This window comes from Rutilus rutilus, assembly GCF_951802725.1.
Source record: "Rutilus rutilus genome assembly, chromosome: 5".
Lineage (NCBI taxonomy): Eukaryota > Metazoa > Chordata > Actinopteri > Cypriniformes > Leuciscidae > Rutilus > Rutilus rutilus.
This window is the reverse complement of record NC_140213.1, coordinates 35941287-35962579: the sequence shown is the minus strand read 5'-3', so window position 1 is coordinate 35962579 and position 21293 is coordinate 35941287. Positions and strand designations below refer to the sequence as shown.

Below are 21293 nucleotides of genomic sequence, written 5' to 3'. Positions count from 1 at the left end.
AAATGCGGTTATTCCCACCAGTGTGGCATGGGAATTAAGTGAAGTGTTGCGGCACAGAGGTGTTACACTACATATGAGCGTGTAAGGTGGTTGAGGCGAGAGGGAACTGGCCCATATGTGTGATTAGATGGAGAACAACATGCCATTAGAGGTCAGGGGCCCCAAAGCTCTCAGCCATAGCAGGTGAGCTAGTGGATTATTACAATTCTGAAATGCCCACTAATCGGATGTGACTCGTTCCCAATACCTTTATCAGAATGCCGAGAGAGAAAGTCGGAAAACGACAACGTTGGAGTAATAAGCTAGCAAAAGAACAACACAAGTGAAAAACAAGAAATATAAAGTTAGGGGACATTCACACAGAATGCGTTTTTGTGGTTGAAACGCAAGGTACAGGTCAGTGGAACCAAAAATGCAAGGTCTTGAGAAGGTTTTTTTTTTACTTGAACGCTGCATTTTTAGAATGTCAGTCATGCACAACTGAGACTTGGCAAACTGCTTTTCTAAATGCTTAGTAGAACTACAAATGCTGTCTTAAGCAGGGTAAATAAAGTCTTATGATGCAAGTTGTAATTTGTGGTCTTTTGCATTTAATGTGGTTTAAATGTGGCTCTGATCTACTCTATGTTTACATAGGAAAAACAATGGAAATGCAGCGCAGTGGAATGCAAAAACACGTTCTGTGTGAATAGACCCTAATAGGCCTATGTCACAAAAAATTGAAGACCGGAAGTACGTCTTTTAGTAGGGATAAGGCTCTTCCGGTTAGCTTTTTACAATGGCGGAGTCCGATAGATATCGCTGGACCAAATCTCTCCGCAACCTGCCTGAAGTCACATATGACGATGTGGTTCGGATGGTAAATGAAAACTCTCAAGTGGAAAAGCGTGAAAGCGGAGGTATGGGTGTCTACGTCCTGACGCAGAGCAACCCGGTAGCAATATTTTTTTTCACAGGATGGTAGGGGAAGACTCATGAATATTCATTAGGGAAGTCATCCCTGATTGGTCTTAACCCCAGTGACGGGTAGGTTTAGGGCGGGGTTAGGGGTAGGTCATCAGACCCCCAGTGGCGGGTAGGTTTAGGGGTGGGGTTAGGGGTAGATCATCAGACCAATCAGGGATGACTTCCATAATGAATATTCATGAGTCTTCCCCTACCATCCTGTGAAAAAAAATATCGCAACCCGGTACACTACAACAACAGCGGCGGGCCGTTCGCCAGTAAGATAAACGTTTCTATGGTAACAGCGAGTTGGACCAATCAGCAGATGTTGCTGCTACGCTTAGGATTGTGGGTAGTGTAGTTTTTTTTTCATAAGATCACGGCTAAAACATGTTTTTCTTAAAACAAGGTTGATTTCATACGAACTTATAGCTTCTACAGGAGCAAAAACCTTCGTTTCACAACCTCATAGCTCGTGGACAGTCTACCTCGGATGGTTTAGACATTATGGCTGATCATCTAAATCCTTATCGAGAAATACTGTTGACCGGAAGTTCTGAATCCATAGGATTGACATCTGACATAGGTCTATTAGTGATGAACCAATATTTAAAAAATAAATAAATAAATAAATTGGTTTCTGATTAAATAGTTGTCATGCACACAACACAGATTAACTACAACAGGTAAACATGTCAACAGTTTGTAGACACTTGCATGACCAAAAATGATTCTAGAGTACAATATGTAAAATTTGCTGTGCTATTTGAAGAACTTTACTTCAACTGGTTTCATTTATCACATGAAAACACGACATGCCAAGTTTAATTGAACCTAAATGTAATGACCAAAACGTCTCAGGTTACGTATGTAACCCTGGTTCCCTGAGAGGGAACGAGACGCTGCGTCGAGACGCGGTGGGAACGCTCTGCGTGATTGCGTCGTGAAGCACGTGTATAATCAGTCCAATGGAAAGACGAGACGTCATAGGCGGGTGACGTCATCGACCAGGAAGCTATAAAGCACCCCTGAAAACAGACCGCGACAGCTTCTGAAAAGCCGAAGCAAGTCGATCACAGGCATGCAGGGAGTATGGCAAGGCGACGCAGCGTCTCGTTCCCTCTCAGGGAACCAGGGTTACATACGTAACCTGAGACGTTCCCTTTCAAGGGAACTCGAGCTGCGTCGAGACGCGGTGGGAACCCTATACCCACGATGCCATATGACAAATGCCTGTTCTGTATGAAGACCATGCGCACACTAGGAAACAAGCACCCTAGACCCTGGAGTGGAGCCTAGGTCCAAGTTATAAATCTAACAAATGTATGCGGTGAGGACCAGCCTGCCGCATTACAGATGTCATAGAGTGAAACTCCTGATAATAAAGCCTTAGAGGCCGCCATACTCCTGGTAGAATGGGCCGGGACAGCCAAAGGTGAAGGCTGTCCGGCCGCTTCATAAGCAAGTGAGATAGCCTCAACTACTCACTTGCTCATTATCTGTTTAGATGCAGGGCAACCCAACTTAGGTAACCCGAAGCAGACAAATAATTGCTCTTATATATATGCCACAGGGAGCTCTGTGGACATAAGCATCCAAAGCCCGGACAGGGCATAACAGATTAAGTTTTTCCTGATCTGGGGTATTAAGGTGGAGGACAGAAGGCCTGCAGCACAAAAGACCCACAAATTTAATAGGGACCTAGGAATACAACCCGGCAAGGGGTGAGGAAAGACTACCACCATACCAGGTGCAAATCCAAGTACGTGCAGGCCTCAGCCTCATGTACCACGGAGAAGATGAAATAAGGATCTCTCCTCAGAGATAACCCAGCAAAGAAACATTCATTGCAGAAATCAAGTACTGTACCATAGGGCAGATAGCAAGATTCAGAAGGCGTTCTCCGCACCAGGCAGAGAACAGTTTCCATTTCATTGCATATTCAGTCTTCTCGTGGAGGGAGCTCTAGACTGGAGTATGGTCTCCACGACCTCAGTCGAGAGACCTGAATCTATGAGCTGGGCCCCCTCAGAGACCGAGCCCACAGTATCCATAACTCTAGATGAGTGTAACTCCCGGGAGCAAAGATATCGGGAAATGCGTACAGGTGAAGCCTCAACCACACCTAATACGTTGCATCCAGTTCAAGCAGAGCTGGACGCGTCAGGGAGAACCCCCTAGAGCAATGCGTTGTATAAAACGATGCGAAAAGTAGACTTGAGTCTTGACCGAAGTTCTCCCAAAGGGGCTCCACCACCTCGGGGTGAAGCCTCCATTCCCCGGGCCTCAGCCCCTGCCTCAACAGGATATCTGCTCTGATATACGAGACCATCAGTGCGTTGTCCAGAAGGACAAGCACATGGGGACCTCTCAGGTCTGGCAGGAAGTATTTGAGAGCTCGAAATACTGCCATCATTTCTAGCCGATTTATGTGCCAAGAACGTTGATGGTCCCAAAGACCTTTCGCCGAGCGGCCACTCATGACCGCCCCCCATCCCGTGAGGGAAGCATCCGTCGAAAGCATACGCGTCGATAAGAAGCCCCCAGCACTGGGCCCTGGGCGAGGAACCAAGGTTTCTTCCACATGACCAAGGCACGAAGGCATCGCCGCGTGACCTTGATCATGCGAAACGGATTTCCCCTCGGAGAAAACCCCTTGGTCCTGAGCCACCACTGCAGAGGTCTCATGTACAGAAGGCCAAAAGAGATACGTTGGACGCAGCTGCCATGAGCCCCAACAGTCTCTGAAACTGTTTCACAGTGAGTGACTGGCCTAGTTTTACCCCCTTTATGGCTGTGAGATAAAACACCCGGAAAAGTGGTCCTCTGAGCTGGGAGGAGCACACTCTTCTTGGCGTTGAGCCACAACCCCAACCTCTTTAATAGAGACAGAATGACATCTCGATGCCGAACTGCCATCTGCTCGGACTGAGCTAAAATCAACCAATTGTCGAGATAATTCAATACGTGAATGCCCTGGAGTCTCAGAGGAGCCAGAGCTGCATCCACACATTTTGTAAAGGTGCGGGGTGATAAACCTAGGCCGAAGGGAAGAACCTGATACTGGTATGCTTCGCCCCCGAAAGCAAACCTCAGGAACCTCCTGTGATGAGGATGGGTAGATACATGGAAGTACACGTCCTTCAAGTCTACTGTGACAACAAGTCCTCGGACTGAGACTGTGACACAATCATATATAGCGTAAGCATACTTTGAACTTGAGATTCTGAAGCCTGTTGTTTAATTGACACAGGTCTAGAATAGGACGCAACCCCTCATCCTCTTTCGGAACAATGAAGTAATGGCTGTAAAACCCTGACTGTCTGATGGGAGGAGGAACCCCTTCTATAGCTCCTTTTGCAGAAGTGTCAGTACTTCCTGCTCCATAACCAGAGCCTGCTCGGGGTCCACCACTGTGGGGAGGACTTCTAGAAATCTGGGCGGACGAGAACCAAACTGAATTCTGAAGCCCTTTTCTATAGTGTGCAGGACCCACTGAGAAATATATGGCAGTAGTTTCCACGCTGCCAGAAATTCAAATAGGGGAACCGGTCTCTCAAGACTGGCCTCTGGATTTGGTTGAACAGTCACTTTGGTGCCCTGAAGCGGCGAACCGGCAGGGAACAACCGAACTGACCGCTCTACGCCCCTCCTCGGAGGATCGTATGGGGACGCTGACACCTCGGTGCCCTGAACGGAGAACCGGCAGGGAACAACCGAACTGGCAGCGCTGCGACCCTCCTCAGAGAGTCGCACCCCAGAGGGTGCCGAGGAGAAACGATTTCTCAAAACCGTCCCTGCCCCGGAGGAACCTTCAGAAGCCTGATAGCCTCAGCATCACGACTTCTAGTCTAAGTTTTATTAGAGATAACGACAGTCCTCAGATCTTGCCTACCTCTAACTAGCTTTGTTCCTACGACCCTCCTCGGAGGATCGTTGGAAAAAGCAGGCACCTCAGTGCCCTGAAACGGCGAACCGACAGGGAAACCGAACTGACTGCTCTACGACCCTCCTCGGAGGATCGTTTGGGGATGCTGACACCTCGGTATCCTGAAACGGCGAACCGGCAGGAAAACCGAACTGGCAACATTGCGACCCTCCTCAGAGAGTCGCACCCCAGAGGGCGCCGAGGAGAAACGATTTCTCAAAACCGTCCCTACCCCGGAGGGGATCACCCTCAGAAGCCTGCAGCCTCGGCGTCAGGGCTTCTTCTTCCAAGATATTTTAGAGATAAAACAGTCCTCAGATCTTGCATATCTCTAACTGGCTAGACTGCGACCGCCACCCAAGTCACCTTCGATTGTGGATGAACCCAAATGGCGAATCTCTGTTTTGCCGCACTCTATGCTGCGAGGAGCTTTAGTAGGCTGAGACTGCTCCCGCCCAGCAGTCTCAGGAACATTAGATCGGCGAGGAAGAAACCTCTGGAACGCCGCTGAAGAGTTATTTCTTCGTTTTTTTGAAAGCGGAGCGTCCAGAAGAACAGACATATTTTAATTTCTCTTTACATCAGAAAAAACTATATATATATATATATAAATATATATATACATATAAATATATATCACTCCGTGGCCACCAGCAGGAAACAACCGAACTGACAGCGCTGCGACCCTCCTCAGAGAGTCGCCACCCAGAGGACGCCGAGAAGAAATGATTTCTCGAAACCGTCCCTCCCCGGTATAGTTTATCTGTTGCACGACGCAATTCTCGAATAGCGTCAGTGCTGTTACATCCTCGCATTCATCCATGTCCTTATATACTTTACCTACCAGTGCTACCTAATAATATTTATCTAATATTTATGATGGCTGGTGGGTAACATCGGGGTTATGATGACGACCCGGGAGAGAGATAGCTCGCAAGCGTCTCTTTAACCCGAGGCACTGTCATACCATGATACTTTATACCCATAACATTACTATAGTAGAAGTTTAGGATAAACACAAATAGAAACCGGTTTATTCCACGATCTCGACACCTCAGTGTGGAGATAGGGAAAAAACGGCACTCCCCGACGAGGAGGCTGAGATATAGAGTTTTCCTTATATTTTCACTCTCATATATGTTTGGCTGGCCAGAAATATTTAACTTAGCAACAGCACAGGATAAAACCTCCTTTATAAGCTCCTCTTTATTCAACAGAGTTATGAGCTCACTTATTTATTTATATATTATGAAAACTCAAAAACATCTGCCTTATTTTCTTTAAAAACACACTAACGATACCAATTCCTCGGAACTGGAAATCGCAGGATGAATGCCTCATCCCGGGGAGGAGAAAACCGCAGAGCGTGCTTCTCCCCGAGATAAAACACTGGATCTAACAGGTGTTTGTAAGAACCATTTGCGATCCCCAAGATGCGCGTCGACGCCGTGCCTCGGCAGCAGCGGGACCCGCGCCTCGGGGCGCGCGCACCGAACCGTCCTCCTCGAAGAACGGCCGGCGGGAGCGGAGCGTCCTCACGGACAGCTTCTCGCAATGCTCACAGTCAGCCCCCTCGAGAACTGACTGTTGGCATGCTCCACTCCCAAACAAGCAACACAAAGCTTTTACTCTGGAGTGTGTGTCCCCACCCGTGATATAACGCGGGCAGGGAACAACACAATGCTTGCTTGCTCTCTTTTGCCATAATATATATATATTGCAACTTGACAGACAACAATAAATATGACAAGGACAGAATACACAGATCGCTTGCTGAAGGCACAGAAGCTGTCGCGGTCTGTTTTCAGAGGTGCTTTATAGCTTCCTGGTCGATGACGTCACCCGCCTATGACGTCTCGTCTTTCCATTGGACTGATTATACACGTGCTTCACGACGCACTCACGCAGAGCGTTCCCACCGCGTCTCGACGCAGCTCGAGTTCCCTTGAAAGGGAACCTTATTTTCAGTTATGGTTTTCAGCTAAATGAAAACTTTCATTTCAGTTTCGATGTTTCTGTACAAAATTATTTCAGTGAATCACTAACAGTAAGAGTTATTATTATCAGAGAGACAGCCAACAGATGTAAAAACAGATGTGGTTAGCATCATTCCTTCATCAAGATAGAAGTGTGTGAGCATTAGTGCTGTAAAATGTCAAGCTTTGATGTGCATGCGCTCGCCGCATGCTTTTGAGATTGCGGGTGGTGTGGATGTGAGAGAAAGGGAGATAAGGAGATGTAAATGTCAAGTGCACTGCTGAGTGAGGGCTTTGATCCCGACTGGGGTCTGCGTACCTGAGTTTACCTTCCTCTTCAGAGCACACAACCTGCCAATCTGCCATGACCACCAGACCAAAGTGCTGTATAAAATAGAAAGCTACCCACAGTAATGGGGCAGCTACATTGGAACTGTAGCTTAAAGCTAATCATAATTTAAAGCTGTTAAACCACAGTCAAGCTACTGTTTGGAAAAAAAGGTAATTATTCGAAAGGTAATTATTTTCAATAAAATGAAGAAAATATTCGAAAAGTGGAAATAAAGAATCTAATGTGTGTTTAATAATAAAGTGTTTATCGGTTGGGGGTAGGGCTAGCAGTAGGGAGGGCTTTATTGTCACAATAAGGAGGCATCCATTTAAAGGAGCTGTTTGTAAGAAATGTATTTCAATTAATCATAAAATGGCCCTGATATGTCACTAGACATTAAGAAATCATGTTCATTTCAAATACTTATATCACTGACAACAGTAGTCCAGCCAGGATATTGTCATTTAAAAAGTGAAGTTGCAGCCCTCAACTGATGTTGATGTTGTCATCTTGTGTTTTGGCCTGAAGCGCCACCCTCCACCTATCTACTAATCACAAAGTCAGTAGTGTTTCAGCATCCGGGTTGCCAGCTCTGCTCTAGTTACCACAGCTGCAGCTCCTTGTAGCAGCCTACGTTCCTGCTGGATCCTGCAGCATATCTGGCAACCTCGAGTCAGGGGGGAGGGGGAGGGGATACACCGCTCTACAGTAATTTGAAAGTGATTGCAGTACCAGTTTTGGCCACAATCTTACATACGGCTCCTTTAATAATTGTATTAAATATAATCATTTACACTATGTTATTATTGCATACTGTTTCATGTACAACAACACTAAGGTGCAAATAGTATCTGCCACTATTTATGAGTATAAATAGCATCTACTGTAACTACTATTTACACTTATTGTAAAGAAAATACTGATATTCTTACATAGTGTAAATTGAATCTATCTCTATATTCTCACTTATTGTAAATAGCAACTATCGCTAAGAAATTACGCTATTTTCATTTATTGTAAATATAATCTAGTTGCTAGTTGCTCTTAATGCAAATAGTTGCTGTCTTTGTTTGAAATGCAAAAAAACAACATAACCAAGTTGAAAATAGTTCATACATATGACATGAAATGACTGGGGTTTGACTTTCCAATGCTACATAAAATATTGTCAAAAAAAAAAAAAAATTAAAAAAAAAATTTGTGGTAAGAATGTTTTTTAAAGAAATGAATAACTATATTGAGCAAGGATCCATTAAATTGGTCAAGAGTGACAGAAAAAAACATTTACATTATTGCAAATAAAATTGTTATTTTTTTATTTCTATTCATACAAAAAAAATGTATCACAGTTTCCTCAAAAAAAAAAAAAAATTATATATAGCAGCATGACACAGAACTTTGTTTTCAAAACTGATAAGAATAATCAGTAAATAAATATTATATGATAGCACTAAATCAGCATATTAGATTGATCAGCTTTGCCTCCATCACAAGAATAAATGATAGAAAATAGAGAAGAAAAATATAATAAAAAAAAATAAATACACTACCACAAGTGCTACACTAGTTTGAAAACAGCTACTGAAAAACATAAGCGTCGCTACTTTAAGTCAGTTACTTCCCAAAATCTGTTAGCATTCCCTTCCAACTCAAGCACATTTCCTCACCTGGTGGAGGACACCCGCAAGTAAGTGATTTGAAATCTGCCATCTTTCCTCACAGATCTTTTGGGCCCAAACACACACCCTAGCCCAACTTAAAGTTTGAAGCAAGAACATCAAGTGTGCTATGGCTCCACAAAAGAAGCAATAATTTAAGGAATGATCTTTTATCAGAAAAAGAAGACTATTTTTAATTGAAAAGAAAAGCCTAGGATTCAGGCTGACAGATTTTTCAAAAACCTTACAAAGAACACTTTATCGGAGCAACAGTGGGGCACAACAACACCAGGGTAGAAGAAGAGCAACTCTTATTTTATTAAAGCTGTTAGCCAGACAGGTGGATATCAAACTAAGCAGTGCCGCTTTAGTTCTCCTCTACGGGGGGATAGAAAACCAGGTAAACCCTCCTTTATCTGTCAAACGACAGAGGACACAAAGAGAAAGAGAACAAGAGCTCTCGAATTCTTGAATCAAAGTAACAGCTCGCTCAACCGAGCAAACAATTCAAAGGAATCGTAATGTCTATCTTGTTATCTGGAGTTGCCACAGGGTGGTCCTTTCTTTTGGCAAAGCTCTACATATTGAAAGGTCTTACTATTTCAGGTTTAAGACACCAAGAAATGTCTTTCATGTTTTGATGTGTTGCCTATTAAAACAAGAAAGGGGGTGGGATTTATCAAAGGGCTAGCCAATAAACTTCAGTCTTGCACCCGCTGACAAGATAAATGGATTTCAGATAGATTTTTCCAGGTATTGCAGACCTTATTTTATAGTTGCAGAGACCAATATTGGCAGGGGGAGGGACATACTTATTCTAGAGAGTATCTGATAGGACAAAACATTTGTGAAGTCAAGTGCAACATGAGAGTCATCATTAAATTCTCAATGTGTAAATCGGCAAAAAGTTAATTGTCAACTTTTCAAAGACAATTTAAATAGTCTCAAAGTTATACTACCGTTTTTACGATTTTTTTATGTTTTTGAAAAAAACTCTTATATGCTCACCAAGGCTGTATTCATTTGGTCAAAAATACAGTAAATGCAGTAATATTGTGAAATGTCTTTACGGTCATTTTTGATCAATTTAAAGGGTTAGTTCACCCAAAAATGAAAATTCTGTCAGTAATTACTCACCCTCATGTTGTTCCAACCCCGTAAGACCTTCGTTCATCTTCGGAACACAAATTAAGATATTTTTGATGAAATCTGAGAGCTGGCTCACTCCTCCATAGGCTTCTAGGTGACCGAAACTTGCTGGCCCAGAAAAGTTATTAAAGAGATCGTTAATATAGTCCAAGTGACTACAGTGGCTCAATCTTAAGCATATCAAGCGACGAGAATACTTTTTGTGCGCAAAAACAAACAAAAATAACGACTTTATTCCACTATTTATTTCCTTCTATCTGGGCCTCGAGTTGGTTCACGTAGTGTTTTTGTGCAGCGCGTCTGTGTTGCACGTCACCACGTAGGCTCACTATTGGCCGACGCTGGTCATGTGTGTGATGCGTGTGACGTACAACACAGACGCGCTGCGCAAAAACACTACGTGAACCAACTCGAGGCCCAGATAGAAGGAAATGAATAGTGGAATAAAGTCGTTATTTTTGTTTGTTTTTGCGCACAAAAAGTATTCTCGTCGCTTGATATACCCTTACCAGTCAGGGATCACTGGTGATGCCAGATTATTTTAGTTCAAAATATGTTTGAGCTTATATATCTCAATATTAATAAAAGTCTGGTTAATTTTGAGTCTTGAACTATAAACTCTCAAGTGTTGGCTTTCTAAATGTATGTGTGTTATGTTTCTATTCAGAATTACTTATGAGCAGTAACCTTTTTATTTTGGGCATTTCATGTATGCAGCACTTGCCAAAATTGGGGGTGACTGGGAAGGGGTTAAAGTCCAACTGAAATCAAAATTGACCCTATTTACTTTGTTAGCGCATATTACTAGTATTGTGGCGAAAAATTTATCCGTGCAAGTTTATACACAGAAAAAAAATAGTGTGCCGTCGTAATCTTTAATCAAAGTCTGAAAAGTTACTTCCGGTCTGGAATGGCGTTCCTTCTCTGATGATGTAGGTTTGACGGCTTGGGTTGGGAAACGCTTAACCACTCCCCTCAAACCATTGGTCTGCTATGAGCAAGAGATGGAGAGGAGGAGCGCTAGAGTAAAACCCTGCCCTCTGTTCAATATTCCTTTTCAATGGGAAATACGTCACAACACTGGAGAAAAGTAGCTTGCGACTTCCGGTTCACGCGGACTTTAAGATTGAGCCACTGTAGTCACTTGGACTATATTAACGATCTCTTTAATACATTTTCTGGGCCAGCAAGTTTCGGTCACCTAGAAGTCTATGGAGGAGTGAGCCAGCTCTCAGATTTCATCAAAAATATCTTAATTTGTGTTCTGAAGATGAACGAAGGTCTTACGGGGCTGGAACAACATGAGGGTGAGTAATTACTGACAGAATTTAATGCATCCTTTCTGAAAATCTAAATAATAATTATTATTATTATTTTTATTGTTCTGAATGTAGACTTTTGAGCAGTAGTGTAACACACATGTACTAAAAGCCACAAAACTCCAATTTTGGTTTGATGAGATCTTTAAAGAGAGGTTTTTTTCCCTTCTTCTAAAGCTGTCAAATAAACCAAAGTAAATCACCATCAGACCACTGTGTTCGCACACACAAACTCGCAACCCACGTTATGTCTGACAGGCCAGCTGACAGCTGCATCATTGATCTCGCACACGTTGTGTAGAATAACTGGCTCCTCTAACTTTAGTCCCACATCCTGTAGAGCAGTCGGCTTTCCTTCACTGAGCCTCTCGCTGGCTGCCGAAGAGACACGAGTCATTGCAGCCATTAATCGCCTTGATGCATGGAGTGAAGCAAAAACATCGTTTCTTTTCGATTAGGGACGTTTGGTTATTCGTGCAACGGTCTAATATGACTTAAATAAACCTGAAGATTGCATTTAAAGCTATTTAACTGAACTTCTACACACTCACTGACAGTATGCAGTGGAGGAAACAGAACGCAGCAGATAACAGATTTAATATGGCACTCACATGGTAGTACGCGATGGCCTCTCGATCCAGGGCTCGGCTAACTGCCACCTCTCCTGTCAGTCGGTTGATGCTGAACACACCCTTAGGGTCTTGATCTGCTCCCCTTCCTGTCAGACGGAAGATGTGGTCTTCCTTCATGTCAGATGAGATCACCTAGGTCACATGATTGTACCAATAAACATTCACGTTAATTAAGCAAAGTTACAAACCACTAAAAATAAAAATAGATAATCTGTATATATATATATATATATATATATATATATATATATATATATATATATATATATATATATATATATATATATTAGTTTTCAGGTTAACGACAGATTATCTATTTTTATTTCTTAAGATTAGACTGAATAATACATTTTTGCTCAATTTCTGGATGGATGGATATTTTAATTATTATTTATAATAATAATCATTGTATTTAGTTATACAAAAATAATATAAATAATAAATAATATAAATAACTAATAAAAAATATATATATTTTTTTTTTTATTAGTTATTTATATTATTATTATTTTATTTTATTATTTTGTTATTATTATTATAGTCTGATTATTATTTAGTTATCATCATGCCAAAACTGAGAAACAAAACCATGTTAAAAACCAATTGCACATATCTGATATTGGACACTTAAAATAATCAGTATCGGTCAATCAATAATCAACAATAAAACACAATACAGACTTTTGGTGTGTAGATTTTTCATTGGTTCAAGTTTGTCAGAAGTACTCACATGCGACTGGGTAAATGCAGCAAAGTCCATTGTGTTTCATCAGTGTTGCAAGTTAGAAGCAAAGAAAACAAGAAACGTTAATTACACCGACACACACTCACAGACAAACACAGTTATGTGTGAATATAACATGCACACATGCTAAATATACTTTCATTTGATGCTCTCACATTTTAAATCGTTTGAAATAATTACTGAATGATTCTTGCTGGCAATGATGAACACACAGTGAGAAGTCTTAACCACTCTCCATATGATTATGTTAACTCAGGGTTTTAATATAGTAGCTGAAGTTTGTAAATCTATATTAAATATATATTAAAAACACCCTTTAGTGTGACCAGTGCTACCACCTGTAGTTCATTTGGTATATTTTGTGCAAATTAGATTGTAGCAAGCAGCTTCCCTCGCTAATGAAGGCTGAGTAACTACCTAATGACTTTAAATACAAATTACCCACAGTCCCTTTTTATGAAGCCCTTTTTGTGTGAAAGAACCTTTATTAAAGTTATTTTATCAGAGCAATAAACCCCAGTGCGTGTATCGAATCACAAAGGCTGCCCACCTTGAACTCTCTGGTATCTTGTAATTAAGCTTAAGATGAAATATCCCATTTAGAAAATGAAACCAAGTAAAGTAATTGTCCACACGAAAAGCCCCTGTTAGCTTTATTTATCTTCCCCACACAGATCCTTTCTGCCAGATCATACACTAATACTGTGTTTCTCCTTTATAATTACAGGCTCTGTTAACTTAGGGAACATTATTATTCTGAGAAATGTAGCGAGTGGTTTCGCTAAGACTCTGGTGAACACAATGCAGGCTTCGCAGGAGGAGGCCTTCAAATCCTGGTGTATTTACTGTGGCCGGCAAACAGCTGTGAAATTGCAGAATTTTATAGCACAATAAAAGCTATCTAGTTCAGTGGACGGGCTGTTAATGTACACGACTGTAACATGGACTAAAGAGAATCGTGAAAACAACAAATCAAGCAGTCACGCTGACAGAAACACAAGCACACACATACAGTACTGTATTGCAATTGGTTTATTGTTTCAAATAAAGCTAGATAGTATTGATAAAAGCAACATTTGCTACTTTTTATAGAGTAGAGACATTACTTTCTCTTTGAGAAGTATGCTAGCCCTTACAAACAAACAAAAAGTATACTTCAAGTTCATTTTTATGAAGTATACTTAAGTAAAGTTCAAGTATGATTTTAAGTATACTTAGTAAGTGTACAAATGTACTAGTCGTATACTTGTAAGGGTACTATATTTCAGTACTTGAGCCAAATTTAGTGTATAAAAGTATACTTTTAAGAATACTTTGTCTAAACTTAGTAAACTTTGAGTAAACAACTAGTTTACAACTGCGTTTTTCGCAGTTTCACAAGTGAACTTATAGGTATACTGATAGTTTAAATACTTGTAGAACTTTTTTTAGTTTATTTTTAGTTTATGAAAGTACACTTTGAAGTATACTCTTTGTAAACTAGTTAGTTTGATACTGTTTTGATACTGTTCATTCGGTAATGTTTGGCAGTTTTGATTTATATGCTGATTATTAATGTCTGATGATCATGTTAGATTATATTTGTGTAAGCAATCGTTTATCGAAAAAAGAAAGCTTTGTGATCCAGTTTTCCCCTTGAAAACGTTCCAAAAACAATGCTTTTGTTAGATTTGAAAAACTTCTGGAAACTTTTAGTGGATTTGTCCCCAAACTTGTAGCTAGATTAGCTATTATTGAACAAATTACCATAATTGCATTAAATTCATGAAACGTAAGCCATATGTTCATGTTTTTATGTTTTTACAACAGAGTCAGAAGGGGTGGCAAGTTGTTTCAAGCTGACAAAAAACAACAACAACAACAACAAAACTTCCAGGCTGGTCTGGTTTGCTGGTTTTAAGGGGGTTTTAGACATTTGTCAGACTGGAAAACCAGCTTAACAAGTTTAAATCAGCTAAGACCAGCAAAACAGATGGTTTAAGCTGTTTTCTTTTCAGCAGAGTTGCAGTTTCTTCCCAAAAACCCCAGGCAGGAAGCCCAGCAAAGTGTTTTCGTATAGAGCAGGTAGCCTACACCTGTGACACAATCATGTTTGAATCCCACCTCAGGTCATCTGTAAATTAACTCTTCTGTCCACCGTGAGAGAGCCAAAAGATACCCGAACAAACTGCCGTGTCGCCTGTTTACAGCAGTCCCATGCCACAAGAGTCCGTCAGGCTGCAGTTCTTCTTTCTCTTGTCTCTGAGTCGTGCCTGTTTTCCTCCCACGCTGCTTTTGGCCTTGTGAAGAACTCCTTAACGGCTCCGGGAATGTCTTGTGAGTGGTTGCTATGGAGGTTGTTTTCATTCTGCTGTTTGCAGAACGCAGCTGCGATATTGATCCGACAGAACAATAAAACACAACTTTTCTCTGTGTACTTCAGAGGTACTTTATTAAAAGTGTGATGGTCTCCTTCAGCACGAGAGAGAATTGGAAGGGAACAAAAACAAAAGGAGCCATGGCTCCAGAGGACTGATGAGACGTAATGGATGGAAGAGGGTGTGTATTGGATACGGGGGGGGGGGGGGGGGGGGGGGGGGTGTTATACTTGCGGATACAGCAAGTAGTGGCCATAAATTAAAAATGTTAAAAGGTCATAAAGGTCAAACATTAAAATTCTATATTATTTTGCCTAAATAAATAAAAAATAAAACGCTCAAATCTAAAATAGTTTTTTTAATGTTATAATGTGAAATTATGCTAAACAACATGATCATCTTGATCATTATTTTCTGTAAAGCTGCTTTGAAACAATCTGTATTCCATAAAGCGCTATAGAAATAAAAGTGACCTGACGACAATATAATGTACAGTATGAAAAACGGATATTCATTTGAGATTCGTTTTGAGATTGAAGATTTAATAAATTAATTGTTTTTAAAGAGTAACTTCACACATTAGATGACAGAAAAGGTCATCAAAATGTAAATAATAGGAGGAGGTTTTAGGAGCAACTATTGAATTTCCAATATCAATCTATAATCTCTAATAACGTGATCAGTATGGTACCAATTTGTACATCCCTATAGTGGAAAATAGCTTCTTTTTTTTTTATCCAATTTTTACGTAGCCTTTTTTATTCAGCAAGTATGCATTACATTGATTAAAAGGGACAGTAGAGACAGTTACACTGTTAAAAATATATATTTTAGATTCTTATCAACCTTCTATACGTCAAAGATTCCTGAAAAAAGCACCAAATCAGCTTATTAGAAAGATATTTGAAGAATCATGTGACACTGAAGACTGGAGGAATAGCCACTGGAAAATCAGCTTTGCCATCACAGGAATAAATTACATTTGTTAATGTTAGTTAAAAAAAAAAAAAAAAAACGACGTCAGAATGATTTCTGTAGGATCATGTGAAAATGAAAACTATAAAATATAACAGTCTAAATGTATGGTGACACTTTACAATTAGGTTTCATTAGTTTAACATGAACTAAGAATGAACAATTATAGTTCTACAGCATTTATTTCTGTTAATATTAATTTCAGCATTTACTACATTATTAAAATCAAAAGTTGATTTTGAACTAAGAATGAACAATACTTCTACAGAATTTATTAATCTTTGTTAATATTCATTTCAGCATTTACTACATTATTAAATCACATTCAGATAGAAAATAGTCATTTTAAATTGTAATATTTCACAATATTACTTTTAATGTATTTTTGTTCAATTTAATACAGCTTTGAGCATGAGAGACTTCTTTCAAAACATTAAAAACCCTTACCAACCCTAAACTTTTTATAGTAGTTATATATACACGTACATATACATATATGACAGTAACATCCTGCTCCGAGTGAGCAGGGCATACTGATGCTCACTTTCAAGCAAAATTCATCCATTTGTGTGGTGTGTAAAATACAAGGAACTGTCTGAAAGTGACAAGACAAGTTTATAATGATCAAGGCTACTTGTGTGGTGGGGCGATTGAGCCCGTGGAAACTTCCTTCCAGGCGCTGCCTCGCTGTTTACAGGATACGCACCGGTGGTGGTTTATTTGTACGTACAAACACATGTACACAAACGCACACAATCCAACACAGTCTACCCTGGCTTTCTTCTCAGTCATTAGATGTCAGCGAACAGCCCTTAGGGAGACGCTCACCTATTTCTATCAGCTCTCATTAGGAGCAGGGAGGACATGAAAGAGCAGCTGTTTCTTGCCACTGCATGTATATGACAGGAAGGAGGGACCCGACTCGAACTTCTCTGACAATACAGCACTGAAGGGGAGGAGAGGATACGTCCTCACTTTCTTATTATTTCACTTTCTACTGTGATAGCTTCCGGCTGTATGAGCACTGCAGTGGTGTATAATTTCCCTCAAATTACGGATGCTTGACTTTGAATGGAAATTGATGTCAAAGGGACTAGGCACAGTGCACCTTTGAAAACAATCCAAAAAGCAGGAACTAAGTGATGGTTGCTAAGGGAAGCATTACTATAACTACTACTCAAATTTTGGGTGAAGATTTGAACAAACCCCTAACCCTTAGTATTTAACTCTGTATAAAATGCCCCACAATGCTTGTGCTTTGGACATGATAGATGCTGTAGATCATGCCGCTGGCTGGGAAAATGTGTGCTAATACTTTTCTAAATGATCAGACCTGGGCCACATCTAACAATCAAAACAGAGCTGTTTAATTTGTCATTTGTAATGGGTTCTCACATGAAGTTTTACTGGGTTTTGAGGAAAATAAGGTTTGTGGTTGACATTACTGACAGATCCTTCCACATTTTGTTCTAAAAATACGATAAAATAAAATAAAATCATACCAAGGCTGTATCTATTTGATCAAAAATACAGTAAAAACAGTAATATTGTGAAATACAGTACTTTTGCCATTTAAAATAATTGTTTTCTATTTTAATATGCTTTAAAATGGAATACTGTATTCCTGTGATGGCAAAGCATTTACTCAAGTTTTAAATCTCATATGATTCTTCAGAAAGCATTCTAATTTGCTTATTTGGCGCTCAAGTAACAATTCTTATTACTATCGATGTTGAAAACAATTGTGCTGTTTTATTTTTGTGGAATCTGACCGTTTTTGATTAATAGAAAGTTCAAAAGAACAGCATTTATTTGAAATAGATTTCCTGTCACTTTTGTCACAATTGAATGCATCCTTGCTGAAAAAAATTATTAATTTCTTTCAAAACAAATATCTCAGCTCTTATGTCTGCTGCTGACAAGTGGCTTTCAGTGTGAGGGAAGAAATACTCTGTAGTACGACAGAGAGAGAGAGAAGGGGTCATACTCTCTAGAGTGCAAAACAAGAGGCACAAATATATCTACAAGGAGCACTTAAACTCTAGAGCACAGAAACTCTCTTTATCGCTCTCTCTCTCTCTCTCTTTTCACATGAGACTCATGTTTTTTTGTTAACGCAAGGTCAAAGCAGAATGAAAGACAATCAGCACCCACCAGTATTAATGATGCGCAGACATACAGACAAATAAACACATCCAACACCATCCATCAACACTTCTGTGTGAGTCATTATGGCACAAATATTTCTTCTGATTGGTGAAAACTATTGCTGATAGTGAGAATGAGTGAAACTGTGAAGCAACAAAATACAGACAGTGTTTCAGCTCTGGGTGCCAAAAAGTACACATAAACTGAGCAATTCAATCGCTGTGGGGAGGTTTTGTCCATGACATTATAGAACGGAAAAACACCACTGCCCATAAAAACCAGCCCAGGGACAATTACAGGCAGGTCCGAGAGGGAACCTCTGGACTTTTTCCCATTTGTGAGATTGCAGTGCTACAGGTGAACACTCCACCATAATAAATCCCCCATAATCCCACAGCAGACTGGTGTCAAAGCCAGAACAGGAATCAGGGCAAATCTGTTCTTTATTACTTCTCCAATACTTCAAGTCCCCTTAACCGAGAGTGGATCTCAAGTCAACACCATCCAATATAACTCATCTCTACAGAAAGGGATGGAGTAAAACCACTTGCCCCATTGTATGATTTAACTTGTGGAATAACAGAACAGGGGTGGACAGAGTGGTTTTTATCAAATGAAACCCCTCTAAATAATCGTATCACAATTCCTTCCAACAGGGATTAACATATCTCTAGAACTATCAAATATAATTAAAACATAGAAGAAACAACTGTTTAAAGTGTTTAAAGAGTGCAAAGATTAAATGAAAATTACTTTTACCCTTCTGGCCCAAACAATTTTTTTTTTTTTATTCTACACAGATATATATATATATATTTTAAAAGCTTTGGGTGTGAAGTGACCCCAATGAATAAACAAACTTCATGCATCCACACCAGTAGGTGTCAGTATAAAATCAAAGAGGATGTACAATAAATTGTATAATCTAATGAGCCTAGAATGATTGTGATGGCAAATCTATCACGGTGTCTCTTATTCAGTTAGTGGCTTTCCTAAAATAGTGAGCAAATAATCAGTGGCAGTGTGATTTATCTTTGTACGACAATAATAAAATAAACTAGGTCCCACTAGAATGATGGAAATTCTTTAAATAAAAAAAACCGGACGGCTTTTCCAGACACCCAACATGTTTACTGCATTTCCCAGAGAAAACAAAAACATCTGGGAAACCCCTCTGTTTGAAGCTTCCATCATCCAGGGGGCAATTCCCAATTTCCTTCAGCCTTCCCATTTAGCGGAAATTATGAAAAATGAACGTACGCCATATGGTAGGTAAACAGCGCAAGGAAACAAGATTTATCCATGTGGAAAATCCATTTTTGCCGGGTTTCCAATATACAGCAGTGCTATCAAATGAAATAGGTCACAGTAGCCGGTCCCCTTGTGTGTTTCGCTATTGTGAAACTGCTGTAAGAGAGGTCCTGTAGATTGAAAGAGCGTATATGTAGATGTATATAGAAAGAGGCTGGTGGAGGTCAGCCTCATCAGACTCTCAATGGACCTCTCTGTATTTTCTTCCACTTGCTGAAGTATAGTAATCCATGTGCAGTGTGGAGGGGTTATTCTGTCGGTGGGAAAAATTGTAATACAATTCAGCCCTTGCATTCAACACCAAAAAAAAAAAAAAAAAGGCACACACTGTGGTTTATTCACTGTGCCACAGTAATCTAACACGTTTATTTCACTAAGGAATAACCCCAGCCCACGCTGAGACACAGCCTCAAAAAGAAAGTGAACAGGAAGTGCCAAAAACATTTGATTCTACCTCTTGGTTTCCTGTAGTAAACACGCATCTCCAAAACAAATTATTTTCCTCCGACATCACATTTCCATTTTCTTTTATCGGTCACCCTGAATGGTAAAACAGCACTCGACTATTGTATTAAAAACCATGGCTGAACCGATGGCATCACCTCAAAGCTCAAACAGAAATATTCTGCAAAAATCTGCAGAATCTCCCTCGGGAAATCCATATACAAAGGCTGGTATGGTGATAAAATTGGGCAGGGGCACAACTAGGGCAAAACTCCCATATATTAAGCTTGCAAATCAAGTATGATGTGCAAAGCTTGGTTTGTATTGTCTTTTCATACAACTTCCCAGCATGTTTTCTTTCTTTTCAGCCTTATTTTTGGCCTCAGATGTGTTTGAAAATATAGATCCCTGAAAAAAAGAAAAAAAAAGAAAGAGTGCCAAACAAAGAAACCAGAATACACAAATCTGAACCGAAACGATGACACAATTTTCAAAGCATATTAAATGTGTTCTTAAAAACACTGCAAAGAATAATCAAGTTTATTACAATTACTTTACACATCCTCGTGTAGTTTCTTCACCTCTCTCAACAATTATGACTCCGGCCAACACCGCCTGAAGGAAAGACCTTGTGCGAATCAAAGTGGTAATACATTTCAACGCTGACCTAAGTGCAGCAGGATCCTCGAATCACCATCTATGACGAACAACCCTCAGGGACACAGCAATGCAAATCAGACCAAAAGTTACTCAAGATAATGTAAAGGAAAAACATTTCAATTTTCTGGCTAGGGCAGCAAGGATCTGTGTTCTTAGCTGCAAAGTATTCATTTTGCCTTAGGATGCTGAAGAAAATGAGTCCTAAAAACCCCAAAACAAGTTTGCATTTTTGCACTTTGGGTTCCATCGTCCCGATGTCAATGTGTGTACATCAGTAAAACCCAGTGTTGGGGTATTGCATTACAAGTAACTTAAGTTACTTTATCAGATCACTTGTTCAAGCAACTAGTAAAGTTACTTTTTTCAAAAGTTTGTTTTCCCCTTTATAGACTGACATCTCTCTTGTCCCCATGCTGAGAGGCATTGGGAGTGAAGAGCAGAGATGTTGTGTGCGCTGTGTAAACATGATGGTTATTGTAGTTCTAGACTTAAAGTGAGCAGGCATTTACTTATCTCACTTGCACAAAAACAGATTCAGTATTCTTTAAAGTTAATAAAAACAGTTAAATGCAAACTCAGAATATTAAGATATTCAGAATAAACCTGCACTATTTAACTATGTTAAATAACAGAAGTATACATTATGTATTTAATCTCACTTTATGCATCTCATGGTTTGCTGCTGACCTTCAATGATCCAATTCAACCACACCAA

The 21293-nt window shown here is 40.0% G+C and overlaps 1 protein-coding gene across 1 annotated transcript in view; it reads right to left on the bottom strand.

The window, feature by feature from the left end:
- Positions 1-21293, bottom strand: part of cdh13 (cadherin 13, H-cadherin (heart)) — a 370859-nt gene that overhangs the window by 187562 nt on the left and 162004 nt on the right. The window contains exon 5 of the mRNA XM_084409426.1: positions 11918-12070. Coding sequence (XP_084265552.1) covers positions 11918-12070 — 153 coding nt within the window. The remainder of the gene's footprint in view (positions 1-11917; positions 12071-21293) is intronic.